Source organism: Sciurus carolinensis, chromosome 3, assembly GCF_902686445.1.
Source record: "Sciurus carolinensis chromosome 3, mSciCar1.2, whole genome shotgun sequence".
Classification (NCBI taxonomy): domain Eukaryota; kingdom Metazoa; phylum Chordata; class Mammalia; order Rodentia; family Sciuridae; genus Sciurus; species Sciurus carolinensis.
The window spans coordinates 5,006,458-5,024,670 of record NC_062215.1 but is presented as its reverse complement, the minus strand read 5'-3'; the positions used below and the strand labels follow the sequence as shown (position 1 = coordinate 5,024,670).

Here is an 18,213-nt window from a genome sequence, read left to right as displayed (position 1 = left end):
ATATTCGAGAAGAAAACTGTCTGTACTGAACGCATACTGACTTTTTCCCCTTGTCCTTACTGCCTGAGCAAAAGAGTACAACTACTGCGTACGTAGCATTGGCATTGTACTAGGCATTATAAGTAGTCCAGATGTGATTGAAACCATAGAGGAGGATATGGGTGGGTCATGTGCAAATACTTTATGTAAGGGACTTGAGCATCCACAGATTTTGGTATCTTTCAGGGGTCCCGGAACCAATCCCCCAATGGATACTGAGGGATAACTACACTTGATTGTCCAACCACACTCAGGATCCCCTCAGCATTTCGGAGTGTCCAAGGTCAGTTAAAGTACTCCCATCCTTTGAAAACAAACAAACCAAAAGACAAACTGAATGGGATACCTCATTAGAATGCCCAAGGCTGTTTTTCCTTTTCTGTTTGAGGTGCTGGGGTGGAGGGATGCCCAGGGCCTCGTGCATGCTAAACAAGTACCCTAAAATTGAGTTACATTCCCAGCTGTTTTTCATCAGTACGTTAAACATTGGTTGTAATCTTTTCTTTATTTATATATGCCTTTTAAAACAGAATTGAGTTTTCTTGGATGGGGAACTTAATCTAGTTTAGATGGAGTCAGAACAGAATCATGACTTGCTTTCTTCTTCCTAGCCTTCTGTTCTACACACCCTTAACTAGTTAACATATACTCTGTAATGGTAGTTCAGATTAAAAAAAAAAAAAAAAAAAAAAAAAAGTACTAATTCTTTCTGAAATAGAACCCCAAGAGTAAATCCCTAACAATCCAGTTGTCCCTCCGTAGCCCCAGGAAATTGGTTCCAGGACTCCCTCTCCCCATCCCCAGATGCTCAAATGCTCAAGCCTCCTACATAAAATGGTGTAATATTTGCCTATAACCTATGCGCATTCTCCCCTGTGCTTTAAATCATCTCTAGATTACTTATGATGTCTAATAAAACGTAAATGCTATGTAAATAGTAGTTTTACCATTTTGTTCGGGGACTCATGGTAAGAAAAAAAGGTCTGTGCATGCTCAGAAGAGACGTAATTCTGTGTGTGTGGTGTGTGTGTGTGTGTGTGTGTGTGTTGGGGTTGAAACCCAGGACTAAGCATGCTCTACTGTTAAGCTACCCCTCAGTTCATAATTTAAACATACGTACATATTTTTTTGGTTCTGTGGTTGGTTGAATGCACAGATTTGGAAGGTGGGCAAATGTTTTAACCTTCTTAACTTCCCCCCTCCTTCAATCTGTTCTTTCTCCAACTCCACAATCCCAAAACATCCCTGAAGGTCAAATCCTAATTCAGAAGGTAGAAACTCAGCACTGTGTAAACAAATCGGCATTTAAAAGCACTAGAATTGTGGGTTGCATTGGCATACCTGAAGTCTCAGCTACTCTGGAGACTGAGACAGAAGTCTCTTTTTAGCCCAAGAGCTGGAGCCAGCCTGGGAAACTAGTAAGCTCTTCTCTAAAAATAAAGGTTTAGGGTTGGAGCCAGTACCTGTGTAGAAATACTTGCCTTAAAAAAAAAAAAAAAAAAAAAAGAAAGGTAAAGATTACAGCTTCAGTTAGTTCAACCAATTTAAAAGGAAAAAAATTTCAAGTTGGGAAAGTGACTTTTCTCTCTTGCAGTTATATTCATTACTCATTAATATTGATTTACCTCTCAGAGAGCAAGTTTTTTGGTTTAAAAACAGGAAGACTACTTCATTCTTGGGGTGGGTAGTGATTAGAAAAGGGCAGGACCAAGGTTCTTAAATTGGGGATCTTGTTCTGTTAATTGATCCGGTGCTGTTCCCTTTGTCTGAGACCTGTACCTGTAACGTAGCTTTCCTATATGTACACGATACACCCCTTGCCCTTCTCTTTTTTTGGTGCTAGGGACTGAAATCTGGGCCTCACACGGTACATTTCAAAGGTTTTTTTAAAAAAATTGGATTGAGGGCTTGAAAGTTACTTTAAAAAATTAAAGACTTTTGAGACTTGAGCAGCTGCAAAGGTTCCGTCTGTTTTCTATTTTGATCATTCTGTTTTTCGAGATGACCACATCTTTCAGAGGAAATGAGTCAAAGCCACTCTGTCTTGCTTTTCCAGCTGAGCATGTTCAGTTTCAATGAAGTAATGAATGAACTTGGCCGCACCACCCCCAAGCCTACAACAGCAAACAGACGGGCCTCGGCCAATCAGCAAGCACTCGAGGTTTTCAAGTTGAGTTCAAACAGGCTCACTGGAGGCCAATCAGCGCACAGGGCCCCGCCCCCAACGTCCGACCTCAGCCAACCAGGAGCCCGGGTAAGCCAAAACAGAGCGGCCGGCCAATACCGGGGAGCCCCACGGCGCTGAGCTCCGCCAATGGGCGCGGCCCGGTGAAAAGAGAAACAGTGCGGCCCGGCCGGCCGCAGGATTCGAATCGAACGTCGGTCTGGGAGCTGGACGCCGGCGAGCGGCGCGCCGGCCAATCAGCGGCGGCGGCTTGCGGCCCCCGAACGTTGGGACACCCCGGCCCCGCCCCGCGCTGTTGTTTGTGGTGTCGGCCGGGCCGCGGGAGCCGAACCACAACATTCGCCGGGAGGCGGCGGCGGCGGCGGCGAGCGCGAGCCGAGCGGCGGCCTCCGCGGCCGCCGAGCCGGGGATCCGCGCGGCCGGCGCAGCCCGGCCTCCCATCACACCATGTCGGTGAACATGGACGAGCTGCGGCACCAGGTCATGATCAACCAGTTCGTGCTGGCCGCGGGCTGCGCGGCCGACCAGGCGAAGCAGCTGCTGCAGGCGGCCCACTGGCAGTTCGAGGTGCGCGCGGGCCTCGGGAAGAGCGCGCCCTCCGCGCGGGGCCGGGTCGGGGCCTGGGGGGCGGGGGATCGGCTGGCGTCGGCCCTTGACTGGGTCTCGCCCGGGCCGGGCCCGGGGACGCGGAGGGCCTGCGCCCCGTTCCCCGGGGTGCGGAGGGCCCTCGGCCCAGTCCCGGGCCGGGCCGGGCACGCGGAGGGCTCGCCCGACCCCCGGGCGGGGGCGCCGGGCGCAGGCGGGGTCGGGGCGCGGGCCGGGAGGCTGGGCGGAGGGCCGGCGCGGCTTCCTGCGCTCGCGGCCGGGCCGTCTCACGCCGCTCCGCCCCGTGTTTGTCTGCAGACCGCCCTGAGCACGTTTTTCCAAGAAACCAACATTCCCAACAGCCACCACCACCCCCAGATGGTAAGTGTCGCGGCGCGGGGCGCGGACGCGGCGGGCCCGCGGCCGGCGGCGCTGTCAGCCGGTGACAGCCATGTTGCCGGGGAGCGCCGCGCCGCGAATGTAAACAAAGAGCCAAAATGTCTTCCAGGAAGCAGGCCGGGGCCGGCGCGGCCTCGCCGGACCTGGGGCCCGCCTCCCGGCCGTGCGCCCGGCCTGCGGCCTGCGGCCCGCGCTGCGCCCGGCGGACGGGCGAGCGGGGGCTCCGGGGCCGGCCGGCAGGGGCGGGCGGGGGCCGCCGAGGAGCCCAGGGCGGCCCGGGAGGGCGCCGAGAGTTGGGGTGTTCGTGTGCTGATGAGGCGCCCCCCGCACCCCCCCGGCCACGGAGCGCAGCCCCCCCCCCCCACACCCGGCGCTGCAGGAAACCGGGAAGGGATAATCCACCCGCTCAGGAAGCCGCCTAGCCCTCCTGAAGCCCAAGGCAAGGTACCCGGTGTGTGGAGGACCCACAGATTTTGACCCAAGATAAACCCAAGCATTTGTATTTAATATCACTATATTAAGAGACATACAGTCCAGGAAACAGAAGTGGCTCAGGGCCGGATTTGTTTTCTTCTTTCCAACCTGGCCCCAGGAGGGAGCCTTTGCCCTCCTGGCCAGGGGGTACCTTGCTTTCTGAAGGCCCAGGACATCCCTTCTTCACCCCCACCCCTGGTTATCTATTAGCCCATTGAATGGGAGGGACTCAGCTCAGTGATGGGGACTAAAAATTATTTCTCAGCTCTGCTGTGGCTTCAGGGTGCACTTTTGGCATTTTTTACACCTGGGTGTCCTTGCCCATGGCTCTTTCCAGGGCATAGGCTGCACATAGCTTTTCTGCTGTGTCTTGTCCTTTTTTCTATTTTTATCTAGTCATAGAGGACAAACTGGGGTCCACCTTGACTTTTTAAAAGTTTTTCTCTTAGAATGGCTCATGCAGAGATGAATCAAAGAAGAAAGGCATTTGAAGTATAATGGAAGTAGGGTGCTGACTGCAGGGCTTTGGCAGTCCCCCCCTCCATAGTAAGCCCAGGAGGGGTTCATCTCCAGGAGACACCCTCCTCTGCATCCAGCTGTGGAAATCTCTGGGAGCCCCCCACCTTTATCCCTTCCGCAAAAGAGCCTTGAGATTTGTCCTTGCCCACTTGTGGTCACTCTGAAAGGCCCAGGGCCTTCAGCATAGCAATTCTGAAGGGGCCAGGAATACTTGGCAGGGAAGGGCTAAGACTAGTGTCTTCTTTGGTTTTTCTTTCCCCTTGTCTGCAAATCCCAGGGGGATTGTAATGGCTTTTGGAAGCTTCCCTCAGGAGAGGCAACAGGTTTTGTAACAGACATTATAATCAGTGTATCTATCAGTGACAAGTACTGGGTGCTTCATCAGCGTGGTCAGTCCTTGCCCTCAGTTGGCAGTTCTTGTAGTCAAAATAAAGGAAAAAGCTAAATAAAAACACCAGACACTGTTCATCAGAGAATTGCTATACGAGAAGTGACCCAAGACATGAGTGACTGATAAATAATTGTCCTGTAGATTTCCTATAGGATTGTTCTGTAGATTCCCACAGTTTGAGGAAGCTTGCCAGGTAATGAGGATCCTGAGATAGATCTAGAGGGACTGAAGGTCAGTGAGACTGGAAGCAAGACAGCTTGACCTAACGGGGGACACAGGGTTCACAGGAGAGCCCGGGGAGGGGGTTTTGGGAATCTGGTCCAAGCCCCTGGGTTTACTAAAGCAGAGAGAAGCTCCAAAGAGGTGCAGAAACTTGCCCCAGCTCACCCAGGCAGGCAGGCACAGGCCCTGTTAGCCATGGGGCTGTTCTGTGGAGCAGGGTGGCTGTTGGAGGAGAGAGGCCCCGCTGACTTGGTGAACTGGGGAAGTCGGTCACGATGCTGTGATGCAATTGGCCTCCACCCCCACCCCCCATTCATTGTTTCCTGCTGTGGAGAATTCAGCCTGATGGGGGGCAGGGAATCCTGAAGGGAGGAGGGAAATGTCTGGGTGGGGCCAGGCTTCTGGCTGAGTCCTTTGGCCTCCCCTGAGGGCCCCTGGGAAGACAATGGTCAGAGTTCCCCCAGGAGCTGATGTGGCACTGGCCTCAGTGACTAGGGTGGGGTGGGGTCCCCCTCTCAAGTTTCTGCCTTGGGTTTAACTGCAGAGCTCCAAGCCTTTCTCCTTCAAGGTGAAGTCCTAGAGTTTTGCCCCCACCTCAGCCCTGTGCCTGGGGGTGGGGCCAGTGTTGCTAAAATTAGGAGAAATTCAAAGAAGGCCTCCCATGGCTTCCTGGGAAAGGGAGAAGGGGCTCTGAGGTCAGAACCAGTTTGTGTAGATCTTGTTCTCTGGGCTGCCTGTTCCCTGCCCCCAGGGCAGTGGCCGAAAGTTGCACTTGTTGGACCGTTGGGGCCTACCCCTAAGAAGAGTGCTGGGAGGGGCCTTTGGACAGAGCTGCCAGCCTCTGGGCAAGGACAGGCAGGCAGTGAGGCTGGAGGCTTCAGACACAGCGAACCCAAACCTCTGGATGCTGCCCAGGGGAGCCCTGGCCCAGTGAGTGTGGCCTTCCTGCAGGTTAAGACCTTGAGCCTGCAGACCTGGGAGTCTGGAACTTCTGCCTTCTCCACTGCACCTTGCTTCAGGTGCATTTTCTGTCATGACTTGACCTCTGAGCCTCAGTTTTCTTGTTTACAATGTGGAGAGTTCAGCCAACCAGGCCTCTTTGTGAGAAGATAGATCTTGGGGATGATGTCCCAAGGTCTTTTGGCTGAGTTTGTGGAATGAACTCAGCACCAAGAGAGTAGCTTTTCCATAACTGGCACAAGAGGGGGACTCCAATCTGGCTGCTCCTTCTTAGCCTGGGAACATATGAGGGTGGGTGATGGAGGGAGCCAGCTGGTGTCCTTAGTGCTTCTGGGCAGTACTGTACTGGCCTACTCCTTGTCCTTTCACTGTAGCTTTAGGTCAGAATCAGCCTTTATTTCTGATACTCTTGGTGTCATTTCCAAGCATCATGCAACGTTCTTTTGGTGTTGATGAGATTGATGTGTTTTGCCCTTGTTTTTATTGGCTCTGGAGGAGAGGGGTGCTTCAAGCCTATTGAAGTTGTGGCTGATCAATGGGAGTAAAGGGCTCCGGGACCCTGGCGGACAGCCCTCCCCACACCTTGTTCTCTCCCTGCAGATGTGTACTCCCAGCAACACACCTGCCACACCGCCCAACTTCCCCGATGCGCTGGCCATGTTCTCCAAGCTTCGCACCTCCGAGGGCCTGCAGAGCAGCAACAGCCCCATGACTGCGGTGGCCTGCTCGCCCCCTGCAAACTTCAGTCCCTTCTGGGCCTCATCCCCACCCAGCCACCAGGCTCACTGGATCCCGCCCTCCTCCCCAACCTCCTTCCACCGCCTCCACTGCCCACAGCCCACGTGGCCCCCTGGAGCACAGCAGGGGGGCGCCCAGCAGAAAGCCATGGCAGCGATGGATGGCCAGAGATGAGACTGGATGCCTCCAAGTGCTGGGCTGGAATGGGGGGCAGTCTGGGGTCGTGGGGACACATGAGGGTCAGGGAGGGGGGAGCTGGGGAGGTCCGGGGTTTCCTGAAGATCGCACTGGAAGATTTTATAAAAGAATTTTTGTGGGTGGGGGGACAGTAAACTTCCTGGGCCACTTGGGTCCCTCAGGAGTTTCTCTTTGGGCAAGTTTTTTTTCTCTTTTTAATATATAACTATAATATATATGAATATATAAATATAACTAATGTATGTGAGCATGAGGCGGACACTCCTGAGGTGCTGGGATCAGAGGGGAAGAGCCGTGAGAGTCCTTCCCTGACCAGCAGCTCTTCCCCCAGTGTGGTCTCGGGGCAAAGGGGTGCTTCAAAGTCAGATGGAGTGGCCTTTGCAGTCAGATGGCTGTGAGCTACCTTCACTCAGAATTCATACCTGCCATCGGGAAGACCCCAGCCTTTCCCATGCTGGGACAGCCACTTAGCAGCTGCAGGAGAGGCCCCAGAAAGGCCCTCTTGGCATCATGGGACTCTCCCTGCCCCCTAGCCCCATCAGTGCTGTGCCTAGATGCTTCATCTCCTCTGCCACCCCTGCGTGTTGATTGTGGCCCCTCTGGTGGCTTTGCATCTGGGTGTGAAAGGCTTATAGGACTAAAGAGCTGACTTGGGTCAAAGGTGAGGCTCTGCTTAATGGGGACCTAACTGTCCTCTCCCTGGCTGTCCCCTGGGCGCCCAGCCTTTACCCAAGTGTGTCCAGGGTTGGAGGAGCTGTACACAGGAGAGCTTACCTTTGGGTCAAGTTCCTAAATCAAAATCTCATCTCACCAGGGTGAATTTTAATTTAAAAACGTAAAGAGACTTTTCTAACTTCCCTGGTTTGCGGTGCCTTTATTTGCCTGCGTAGGAGGAACTGTGCCTTTGGGAAGGGGATGGTGGGGACTCTGGTTGTACCGTGGTCGGGGGAGGGGCCCCATTGCATTTGGCTGTTCTAGATGTTTCTGGATGGCATTTGCATCGGAGGGTTTGATAGTACAGGCAGAGTAGGGACAGGTCTGGCTTGGGTTCCTCAAGACTTGGTCCTTGTCTGTAGCTCAGGGCAGCAGAGCCCTTGAGCCTGGAGGGAAGCCAATCACCCCTACCCCACTGGGGATTGAACCCAGGGGCACTTAACCACTGATCTACATCCCAGCCCTTTCAATTTTTGAGATAGGGTCTTACTAAGTTGCCCAGATTGGCCTTGAACTTTGGATTCTCCTTCCTCAGCATCCCAAGAAGCTGGGATTACAGGAGTGCACCACCAGGGCTGGCCCTGGGAACTGATTGTCTGCTGCTAGGAGAGCTGGTGTCCTCCCAAATACTTTGCCCTAGGCCCTCCCCACATCTTCCAGCTGGACCCATCTTTACGTTCCTACCCTCACCTTTCCTTGGGGAGGTATGTCATTGAGAATCTACTGTGTGAACATGACTTAAAGGTCAGCCACAGTTGTAGCCAGAGCCTGGGTGGGTTCCATTCCCTCTGCCTGCCCTGCAGTCCTCCAGGTATTAGGATGGGCTGCGTTGGCTGTCCTGCAGTTCGTGTCAGGTGAGTGAGGCAGGCTGTGAGAGTGACCTGCCACGTGGTTGGAATTCCTCCTGGAGCCCTGGACAAACACCAGGACCAGCAGTGCCTCATGCCTTGCCCTTTTCCTGGCTTGTGGCGGGGTCAGGGGGACAGGGGACCAAGTGCTATTGAGCTGCAGACCTGATGGGCTGGGGGCTGGAGGATGTGGCCCAAAGTGAAGTGAAACTTGAGGGCCCCAACCAGGCTGCTAACCCCACCTTGCCTCTGGGCCTTCTCACATCTCACCCTGGTTGGGGGCACCCCCTCCATTAGTGGAGTGGAACAGTGAGCCCAGCTGCCGTCTCCTGCACGTGACACGTGGCTGTACATGGAAGCTGGGTTTGTCCTTTCAGTTTTGTTTCCTGATTGGAAACCCCTGAGACTCCTCCCAGCCTCACCCCTGCCCCTGCCCACCTGTGCTTTCCCAGGCTAACAGGGGAAGCCCCTGGAAAGCACGTGGGCGGTCAGGCTGTGACACCCCAAGAGCCTGCTGGGACCAGAGCCGGTGGCCACCCAGGTGTGGACCAGCCTGGGAGAGTGCCATGCCCAGCAGCCATGCCCAGGTGTGGAGTGGAGGGGGCTGGCCTGGGCAGCTCGGGGAATGCGACTCCGGTCCTTTGTGGGTGAGAAGCCTGTGAATGTGGCTTCTAGACCAGGGAAACCGAGCCGACCTTCTGGCATTTCACTGCCAGGGTGGGGCTTTAGTGAGAGAAATAGGAGCCAAGCGGGGGAGGGCCTGGCCTGGCACTGCCTCCTGTGTGCAGAAAGGAGGGCACTGGGCTGGGGTGCCCACTGTCCAAGTAGCTCTTCCCACCCAGCCGCAGGCATTACATGATTAGAGTCATGGGATCTTGGGATCAGGAAGCAGGGAGCACCCCACCTCCCACAGTGCCCCCAGCCAACCTGCCTTCGCCCACGCAAGGCCAGCGGTGAGAAACCCATTTCTGGGCTGTTTCCTGCCTCTTTCCTGTGTGATTCGCCCCCTCTTCTCACACCCCAAAGTGAGCCTGTTGCCCAGACATCCCTTTCCCATGTGAGAGGGGTGATGGGAACTGGGGGTGGGGGGAGCCCCATCTTCCACTCTGGGCATTTGGGTCCCTCTGAGGTAGGAAGAGACCTGAGGCAGAAACTACTTTGATGATTCAGGACTTCTTAATCCCCAGAACTGGGCCAGAGGCCCAAGTTCAGGAGGTTCTACTGGGTGCTGGGGGTTTGTCCCTGGCAGCTGCTGGCCCAGCCTAAGCTCAAGGCTACCATGCTCCTCTGTACCCTCCCATCTGCCTAGACCTTGTGCACCACGGACAGCAGCACATCTTTTCCAGAGGTTTGTAGGTTTGGGGCTAGTGAGGAGATGACCAAACGGGCCATGCAGCTGCCTGGAGCAGGTTGAGGGCTCAGCCTTGCACAAACGCAAGTCATGCCCCTCTCCATCTTCCCAGGCGTTGGCCAGGGCAGCTTCTACTCAGCCCATCTGCCAGGGGTTGGTCTTCAGGCTGTGGCTATCTGTGTGGCCCACTCAAGGGGAGGCAGCAGAGCATGGTAACCTTCCCAGGGACTATAGGTTTTTGCTTCTGGCTGGTGGCATTGCTTGCTTCCCTGGGACCCATGCGGTGACCCAGGAGCTGCCCTGAGCTAGCAGCAGGGAAGTGGCAGGCAGCTCTGCCCTCCACCCCAAGATAAAGTTAGCACATCCACACCATGGGTCCAGGCATACCCAGACCAGCCCCCCATAACAGGAGGCAAGGCTGGAGCCAGGAAGACAGCAGCACACTTGGGCTGGCAAAGGTGTGACAAGTCCCAACCCAGGCTGCCCTGCTTGCAGTGGCCTAGCCCTCTGGGAACCCCAGCGCTCTCAGAACAGCTTCATGTGTGAGCCACCGGAGGTCTAATTCTCAGACTGAGACCCTGAACCAGGCACAGTGGTGCACGCCTGTAACCTCAGTGGCTCAGGAGGCTGAGACAGGAGGATCTAAAGTTCAAAGCCAGCCTTAGCAAAAGCGAGACACTAAGCAATTCAGTGAGACCCTGTCTCATAAAATACAAAATGGGGCTGGGGACGTGGCTTAGTGGTCGAGCGCCCCTGAGTTCAATCCCCGGTACCAAAAAAATCCAAAAACAACAAACAGACTGAGAATGTGGGAGCACCTGGGCTGCCTGGCCAGCAGCAGGCACAACCCTTGCACCCCATCTTCCTGAGGCAGGACTGACAGAGAAGCCTTGCCCAGTGTAAGCCTCGTCCTAAACATTTACTTAGAGCTCTGTTCGGGGAGCAGTGGTGGACCTCGGTCCCCGGGTGGGCTCCTCGAGCTCCTCCTCAGGAGCCATGTCCATGTGCTTCTCCAGCTCTGCGCTGGTGTCCTGCAGGTGTTCCATCTCAGTAGGGCTGGGTGGGTGGGCCATATTCGACTGGGAGAGATGAGCCTCCGAGGAGACAGGTCTGTCCTTCTGTTGTCTTGAAGAAACTGCAAGATAGGAGGGCACAGGCGGCTCTGTCGTGTACCCCACACCTGCCAGGGCCCACTTCAGCTCACCCAGAGCACGGGAAAGTCGGGCACAGTCCCACTGGCAGGCTGGTGGGATTGGAGTGAGCAGTTAGGGCTCCTTCATGACCCTTGTGAGGGACAATCAGCAAACACCCCCCTGCTGGGGCCAAGTGTCCGCCTCTGTGGTCATGTTTCCTCTGTTAACACTGGACTGTGTAGGCGACACTTACACAGGTGGGCACAGGAATTTTTCCTAAGACTCTCATCCGTCTCTCTCTCGCTTTCATATTTTCAGTGCCCTTAGAGTAGACGGTGGAGTGTCCGAGAGAGGGGAGCTAAGTACCCCCAAGAAAGTCACTGAAGTGGTCTTTTCCAGCTCATTTTCCTTGGTTTATCAGTGCTGGCTCCGGGGCCAGACACTGTTTGACTTTTAATTCTGTCTCTGCCAACTTCCCAGTTGTGTGACCTTGGGCAAGTACCTCTCTGGGCCTTGGTATTCTCAGCTATAACTGGGGCTAACAATGGTCCCTACCTCTTAGTATTGGTGTGTGGATTAAAAATGTACATATGAGAACTTGTAAACACTGGCTGGCCAGGAGGGTGCCCCCGATGCAGGGGAGGCACCGTAGCACCAGAGCTTCCTATTCTGTTTTCCCTTCTTCCTTTGCCACAGGTGCTCACTGGATGTGGGGATGGAAGGGTATTACAGAGCCACAGAGGGCTTGAGCCCTTAACCTGGCAGTGGGGATAGTGTGTGGGTGCCAGGGGATCCTTGAACCTCCTATTCAGGTTTGCTAGGTGCTGTGGGAACATGAGTGTTTGATAAATGGAAGGTTGACACCTTTGTGACAGTTTCACAGGGGCCCAAACTCTAAGAAGCACACATCCAGCACCCTGCCCCCTTGAGAGGTGACAGATGAGGAAACCCAGGTCTGCAGAGGGGAGAGACCTGCTCAGTCACCTGGTATTGATCTAGCCTCCTGACCCTGGGTCCTAGCAAGGACCCCAGACCTTTGTGTGGCTGACCCTAGGGCCCTTTACTCCTTGACCTTCAGGTGTGATCTAGCTCCTTGGAGGAGATCAAGGGCTGTGGGGGTTTCCAGGCCTGGGGGTGGGAGGAACTCCAGACAGCACCAGAGTGAAGGGTCCCTTGCGGCCTGATCACAGCCTCATGCCCTCCAGGTGCTTGGATCCCATACGCACCTGCTTAAAGAGAATTGTGTTGTGTGTCGTGTGAAGCCCAGGGAAGGACTGGGCTTGAAGCCAGAGACCTGGGTGCAACCCTGTCCCTATGTCACGGTGTATGAACCGGGAACAGTAGTAATATCCACCCCATAGACCTGGCATGTGCCAAGCACTCGGTAACTGACTCTTTTTTCCTTCCCATCCCACCCTTCAGCTCCCAGCCTTTCTCTCTTCAGGGAAATAAAGGTATAAACTGGCATGGGTTGGGTAAGGGGGTCAGGGGCAGGAAGGAGAGACCAGGGACCAGTGTCCAAGCCACATGGAAGGACACTCCATCCAGAAGGAAGCTACCTGAGTTGTTTCCAGCCAATAGTTGAGCGCTCTGAGGCCGGGAGGGCAGCTGGCCGATGTCACCCAGGACCTGCTGCCTGGGCAGGTGGGACCGGGGCTGCTTGGTCTTGTGCTTGGACAACCCTGAGGCTGCAGAGGCAGTGGAGGGAAGAGTCACTTCTGAGACAGGGACCCAGGGGCATGGGTAGATGGATATAGGCTGCAAGACACAGCCAGCCTCAGCCAGTGGGGTCCTTTTTGGTCAGAATTTGTAGATCTGCCCCTTTATCCCTTGTGAGCACTGTGCTCATGCACATGTCTACCCATCCATCCACCCCACCATCACATCTGCACATCCATCTAGCTGTCCATCCATATACTCACTCATATATTTTGAAGACTTGCACACATCAGCCGTGTGTCAGGTGTGGGTGAGTTCTGGGTGGGGGTTTCCAGTTCAGGAGGGGAGGCAGCTAGGAAGGTGCTCACAGGTCATAAGGCACAGTGGGAAGCCGTAAGCAACCAGCTTCAGGTATGGGCAACCGGAAGCCAGCCTCAGGGCTGTGGGAGATCACTAAGGGACAGAGTCTTGCTGGGTTTTGAAGAAGGGGTGGATGAAGCTTGTGAGGATGAGCTCAGCCTGAGGTGAGAAAGCTCAGCAACAGTGGCATGAGAAGGCTAGCAAGAAAAGATGGGGTCACCATCTGCTGGGCGACTGGCTGAAGCCGGAAAGCTGTCTTCTACCCACAAGCACTTACCTGGTGACTTTTGGAGAGACCTGAACATCTGGAGGCAGGGAAACAGAGAAGGCAGGCACCCACAGTCTGGTGGCCCAAGGCATGCCTGACCTTCCAGGAGATGGATGTCCCTTAGGACTCAAGCAAGGACCCTGAGGGACCTCTGGGCTACCTGCATACTCACTGTCTTTGTTCAGGATGCCTGGCAGTCTCGTATCCATCCGTCCCTTGTAAATATGTCCATCCAGGCCCAGGATATCCACCTCATCATGCTGTAGAGGTAGAGTCTATTACCACTGCAGCACCTCGGTCTTTCCTCTGCTCCTGCTTCTGGGAAGGCCTGGGGTGCAGATTCCTGTTCTGACTCCTGGTACCAAACAATGCTTAAAACCCTCCCTGTGGACTGGGCTGCACCCGGGCAGTGACATAGTGGAAGTCAGTGGAACGTGGAAAGCACAGGCTCTCAGGCCCTGTGGTGGTGGTGGTGGTGCCTGCTGGCACCTGCTGGAGTGGCATTCTTCCCAAGGCAGGATGCAGAGAAGGGGCTGAATTGGGTCTGGTTAAGAAACTGCCCCAAGGCAAGGGGGAGATGAGGTGACTTCTGATGGTTTTTCCAGAATGACTCGGAATCTGGGGCATGTCAGGACCTTCCTCCCTGTGGCTCCCTGGTGGGGCCCAGACCTTCATGGCTAACTGGATCTCCTCAGGAGCATATAGGCCCTGGGACAGGTGCTGCTGGCGGCTGCGGCGGTAGGGGTAGGTGAGGGTGTGGCTTCCCCCGCAGCGCCGGGGCACAGTTGAGTAGGTGTAATCCACCATGGCATCTGGCACCCTGTGATACGGACGGCATGGAGTCATTGGGGGCCACCAGGAATGTGACCTAGAATACACCTATGGTGGGGCCAGCCAGAGGGACACAGGCAACTCTCTTGAGGAGACCCTAGGAGTCAGGGCAGGGACAGGTGGGTGAGTGAGCACAGCAACCTCGAGGCCACCATACCCACACACAAGCACGTACACACACACCATACCACAGCACACGCACATGTTCTCATACATACTCTTGCATGACTTCCCCTTTACCACAGTGGGGTGAGGCATTTGCTCACATGGTTGTGGGTGGGCATAAGCCAAGCTCAGTCACCTGGACTCTGTCCCCTACCGTTTGTAGCATGGGGAGGTGAGGCCCTGGGCCTGCAGCAGCTCGTGGATCATCTGACTGCTGGCCTTCACAGAGCCTCCAAAGTGGATCTGTACCTTCTCGATGTCCATCAGCATCTTGGAGTGCATGGTGCGCAGGCGCCCTGCACTCCGCTCCACCAGTGACAGGTCACCCCGACCGAAGGTGCTGCCTAGCTTGGGGCTATGGGGTAGAAGGAGGGTCAGCCCGAGATGGACAGAGCCCCATACGCTCCATTCCTGCACTTGGCTCTGGGCCTCTGTTCTGCAGGATCCTGTGTGGCAGAGCTAGCATCCCTGAAAGACTTGAGGCCTGCAGGTTGCCTGGACAGCTTGACCCCAGGGCTGGAACCCTCTCCAAGGCACCCTGAGCCATACTTGCCAGGAAAGGTTTTCCCCAGAGGCTAAAGTATAGATGAGCCAAAGGGGAGAGAGCAGAAGGACTGGGAGTAGTTCAGAACGCACTGGTGGCCCCCCCTTCTCACCTCGGGGCCTGTGCACCGCCCCAGGGGCCCTCTGGAGCCTCTTCTGCCCCCTAGCCCTGCCCAGGGCCCCACTGCCCGTACTTGCGGCTCTGCTGGCGCACCTGCTCCAGCTCAAATATTGTGTAGGGACGGACAGACCGGTGTCCCGGCAGGCCAGGACCCACAGGGATCACGGGGATCATTCTGGGCAGAGACACAGGTGGGGGCTCAGGGGGGGACATTCCATCACCCATCCACCACCACTCCCGCATTTCATCTGCCTAGAGGACCTTCCTAACCGCCCCAGGCTAGGCGGGCCTGAGAGGTCCCAGGACAGGAAGTAGGCCCAGGAGAGAGAAGGAAAAGACAAGAGGTGAGGTAGGTAGGCAGACAGAGAAAGCGTAGGCCTGTGTGCCCACCCCACCACGGTCACCAGCTGCCCTGGGCCAGGTGTGGGCACTCACTGTCCAGTCACAGGTGTCTCCAGGGGCCGGTCACATGAGAGGCAGTGGAAATGAGCCAAGAGCTGCCTGTTGGGAATGAGATGCACGGAGGGTGAGAACGTGGAGGGGTTGCCGCCCACAATCCAGGCCACCAGAGGCTCGGCAGGGTGGCCTTGCTTCCGAGAACTCACCTGCTTCTGGATGTGCCTGCTTCCACACACCCTGCACCTGCCATCCTAACTCAAGTCAGCGGGTTCCCAGGGCCCCAAGGGTATCCTTATAGACCTTGGGGCCCCTCTGGTGGCCAAGAATGGTAATCCTGGGCTTCAAGGCCACTACCACCCAGGTCCCAAGGAACTGTCTCAGCTCTGAGACCAAAGGCCCAGCACAGCATACCCCAGCCAGGGAGCCTTAGCACCTCCCAACCCCTTTCTCTGTGGTCATCTGATAGGGCCTGAGCTAGAAGATTTCTTCTAGCTCTAAAGTTTGCCCCTCCAACTATGGGACATCCAGGGAAGACTCAGCTTATCTGGGGTCCCCAGCCCAGCGCCTACCCTCCCAGGCAGGGTACGCCGCTTCCCTGCTGTCTCCAGCCTCACCTCCTCATGACAGCTGCCTCATCTGCCTGGTAGAGTGGAGGGCGCTCTTTGAGCTGCTTCCGCAGCGATCTCCACCGATCCTCCAGCAGATGCTTCACTGGGTCTAGCTCCAGGCGGTCCAGCTGGGGGTGGGCTCCAGGTGAGCCCGAGGCAGCAGATGGGGGTCAGCCCTGGGGAAGGTGGTGCAGGGCCCTGGCAGTGGAGGGCAGCCCCGCCTACCCTGCAGCCTCTCCTGCCCTCACCTTGCTGTCCATCTCTACCAAGAGTTTGTCCAGCATCTTCTGCCAGTCTTGCTCCTGCCCACTCATCTTGGTCATCAGCTCCTGCATCATGTGGGTCAGCTGCTCTGTGGTGGCATCAAACCGGACACGGCTCACTTTGGCTGCTAGAGCACTCTTGTCTGCTTTCTGCATGGAGATGGGGGAGGCCCCACTTGGGAGAGAGCCATGACAGAGCCCATCCTCCCGATGTCAACCCCTGATGCACAGCATCATCCCCATCCCTCACCCCTCCTGGCCAGCAAGACTACCCTAGGGCAGAGGGCTCCTGGGGACCGGCGCTTACCACATCGATCCCCATCTCCAGGTGTTCCCGGTTGGCCTTTTCCTTCTCGAGTTTCTCTAGGCCCTGGTACAGCATCTGGAGGCCCAGAGAGTGAGAAATAAAGAGCCAGCAGCTGAGCGGCAGGGGTGGGGGTGTGGGCCTCAGCCCTAGCTGCTCACGTCGATGTCCTTCTGCTTCTGCTGATGGTCCTCGATGAGGTTGCTGGTGGTGATGTTGAGCTTCTCACAGTCGCCCTGCACCTGCAGGATGGCGCTCTGCACGTGGCCCAGCAGCTCCTCGTCCTGCAGCAGGGGGGGCGGGGAAGGTGCTTTGAGGCTGCCGGGTGGCCCTGCACCACCTAACAGGTAAGCTCATTTCAGATCCATGCCCACTTTCCACAGTGACATTCAGTTTCCCACCAACAGTTGTGTCCCCATCCAGACAAGGACAGTGATCCTCCACATCCTCATGGATTTGCCCCAAGGGAACTGGGAGTGATCAGCAGAGGTGGCTCAGGCTCAGGAGTGGAGGTGTGGCTGTAGTCTCCCACCTTTCCTGAGCCAAATATAAATTCCTGAGTCCAGGAACAGGACGTGGGGCGGGGAATCAGGAAGAAGTTGGGAAGACTGGCATGCAGGGGAGTGGCTATCTGCTCACATGTGCACACAGATGGCACCGCTCCACCCTTGAGCAGCCAGGACCACCTGCGGGCTAACACTGACCCTCAAGCCTGCAACCCTGCTCCCTGGGGAGTGCTGTCAACTGACACCTCTGCCGGGCCTCCAGGGCCTCCCCTGCCCCAGGAGGGAGGCCAGTAGAGACTCACCTGGCTCTGGAGCTTGGCCTTCTTGGAAGGCCGGGAGGCAGCCAGGTTGTTGACCATGTCCTGGAGCTGCTCATAGCGCTGCACCAGCATGCTGACCTGATGGCTCAGGTCCAGGCTGCAAGCTGGACAGGTAGCTTGGGGGTCAATCTGGCCAGGTGCCAGGGAAGTCAGAGGCTTGTGTGGGGTCATGCTCATGGACAGCAGGGTGGAGGAGGAGGACAGCATACTCTCGATGATTGTCCTGAGCTTGTCTAACTGGGTGTAGGAGAAACATGGGGGAAGGCAGACGGTCACAGCCATGTTCTGCTCAGACGACCGGTGCTAGTGTGATGCTTCCTGCCCTTTCCTGACAGAGGGCAGCCTTGCAGAGTGTACAGAGCTCAGCAGGCGCCCCCTCTCTGTCCATCACCCAGTGAACAGGCTCTCCTTGGGGGCAGCCTGAATGCCAAATAAAGCACTGGTAGCTAGGTGCGGTGGCCACATCTGTCATCCCAGGAACTCAGGAGTGGAAACAGGAAGATTGCAAGTTTGAGGCCAGGCTCAGCAACTTAGTGAAACTTGTCTTAAGATGAAATATTTTTAAAAAGGGCTGGGAGTATAATGCAGTGGTAGAGTGCCCCAGTTCAATCCCTAGTACCACCAAAAATAAAAATTCAATTGAATAAAGCACTTGCAGAAGGGAGGTTTCCAGATCTTTCTCCAGTCTAGCTAAATCCTACTTTTTTTTTTTTTTACAGTGCTGGGGTTTGAACCCAGGGTCCTATCGCTTAGCAAGGCAGGCACTCTACCAACTGAGCTATCTCCCCAGCCCTCTAGCTAAATCCTAAAGTGATGTATGTACTTCACTAGCTGACCCGTAGACCACAGACACTCCTAGCCCTCTGGTGGCAGCCAGGTTGCTTGGGGATGGGGATGTGAATGGTACACTTGCCTGTGCCGTGTCCAAGCATGTGCATACTAAGTAAAGGGATGTGACGGTGCAGACAGTGCTTCAGGGGCCTCTCGGGGTCTGGGGGTGCAGGCCCCTTCCAGGGAGAGCTGCTTGGCCTGGCCCTGCTGCTTTCCTCTGTAGCCCTTGGTCCAGCTTGTCACTGCTAATGATTGGGCCTGGGCAGAGCACTGATTCAA

The 18,213-nt window shown here is 55.8% G+C and overlaps 2 protein-coding genes across 4 annotated transcripts in view; one reads left to right on the top strand and one right to left on the bottom strand.

Moving 5' to 3' along the window:
• The first annotated feature begins 2,394 nt into the window (after positions 1-2,394).
• On the top strand, positions 2,395-7,567 carry Ubald2 (UBA like domain containing 2). The gene is made up of 3 exons (XM_047542680.1): positions 2,395-2,791; positions 3,128-3,190; positions 6,375-7,567. The coding sequence occupies exons 1-3, from the start codon at positions 2,672-2,674 to the stop codon at positions 6,684-6,686; spliced, it is 495 nt and encodes a 164-aa protein (XP_047398636.1). The 5' UTR covers positions 2,395-2,671; the 3' UTR covers positions 6,687-7,567.
• A 2,967-nt stretch (positions 7,568-10,534) lies between these two features.
• Qrich2 (glutamine rich 2) overlaps positions 10,535-18,213 on the bottom strand; it is a 12,929-nt gene continuing 5,250 nt past the window's right edge. The window contains exons 5-18 of one of the 3 annotated variants that reach the window (XM_047545267.1): positions 17,086-17,340; positions 16,439-16,561; positions 16,281-16,355; positions 15,959-16,123; positions 15,717-15,838; positions 15,139-15,204; positions 14,777-14,878; positions 14,194-14,394; positions 13,713-13,863; positions 13,216-13,303; positions 13,053-13,080; positions 12,679-12,886; positions 12,316-12,444; positions 10,535-10,758 (exon numbers count right to left, since the gene is read on the bottom strand). In XM_047545267.1, coding sequence (XP_047401223.1) covers positions 12,850-12,886; positions 13,053-13,080; positions 13,216-13,303; positions 13,713-13,863; positions 14,194-14,394; positions 14,777-14,878; positions 15,139-15,204; positions 15,717-15,838; positions 15,959-16,123; positions 16,281-16,355; positions 16,439-16,561; positions 17,086-17,340 — 1,413 coding nt within the window. In that variant the 3' untranslated portion in view covers positions 10,535-10,758; positions 12,316-12,444; positions 12,679-12,849. Of the gene's footprint in view, positions 10,759-12,315; positions 12,445-12,678; positions 13,304-13,712; positions 13,864-14,193; positions 14,395-14,776; positions 14,879-15,138; positions 15,205-15,716; positions 15,839-15,958; positions 16,124-16,280; positions 16,356-16,438; positions 16,562-17,085; positions 17,341-18,213 lie in introns of all 3 variants that reach the window. The other 2 variants (XM_047545265.1, XM_047545266.1) reach the window with 2 other exon arrangements.

Excerpts from the sequence above, each read along its gene's own strand:
- Ubald2 (XM_047542680.1), top strand. The coding sequence starts at position 2,672 with ATGTCGGTGAACATGGACGAGCTGCGGCACCAGGTCATGATCAACCAG. Across the intron at positions 2,792-3,127 it reads CGGCCCACTGGCAGTTCGAG|ACCGCCCTGAGCACGTTTTT; the intron begins GTGCGCGCGGGC and ends GTTTGTCTGCAG. Across the intron at positions 3,191-6,374 it reads GCCACCACCACCCCCAGATG|ATGTGTACTCCCAGCAACAC; the intron begins GTAAGTGTCGCG and ends CTCTCCCTGCAG.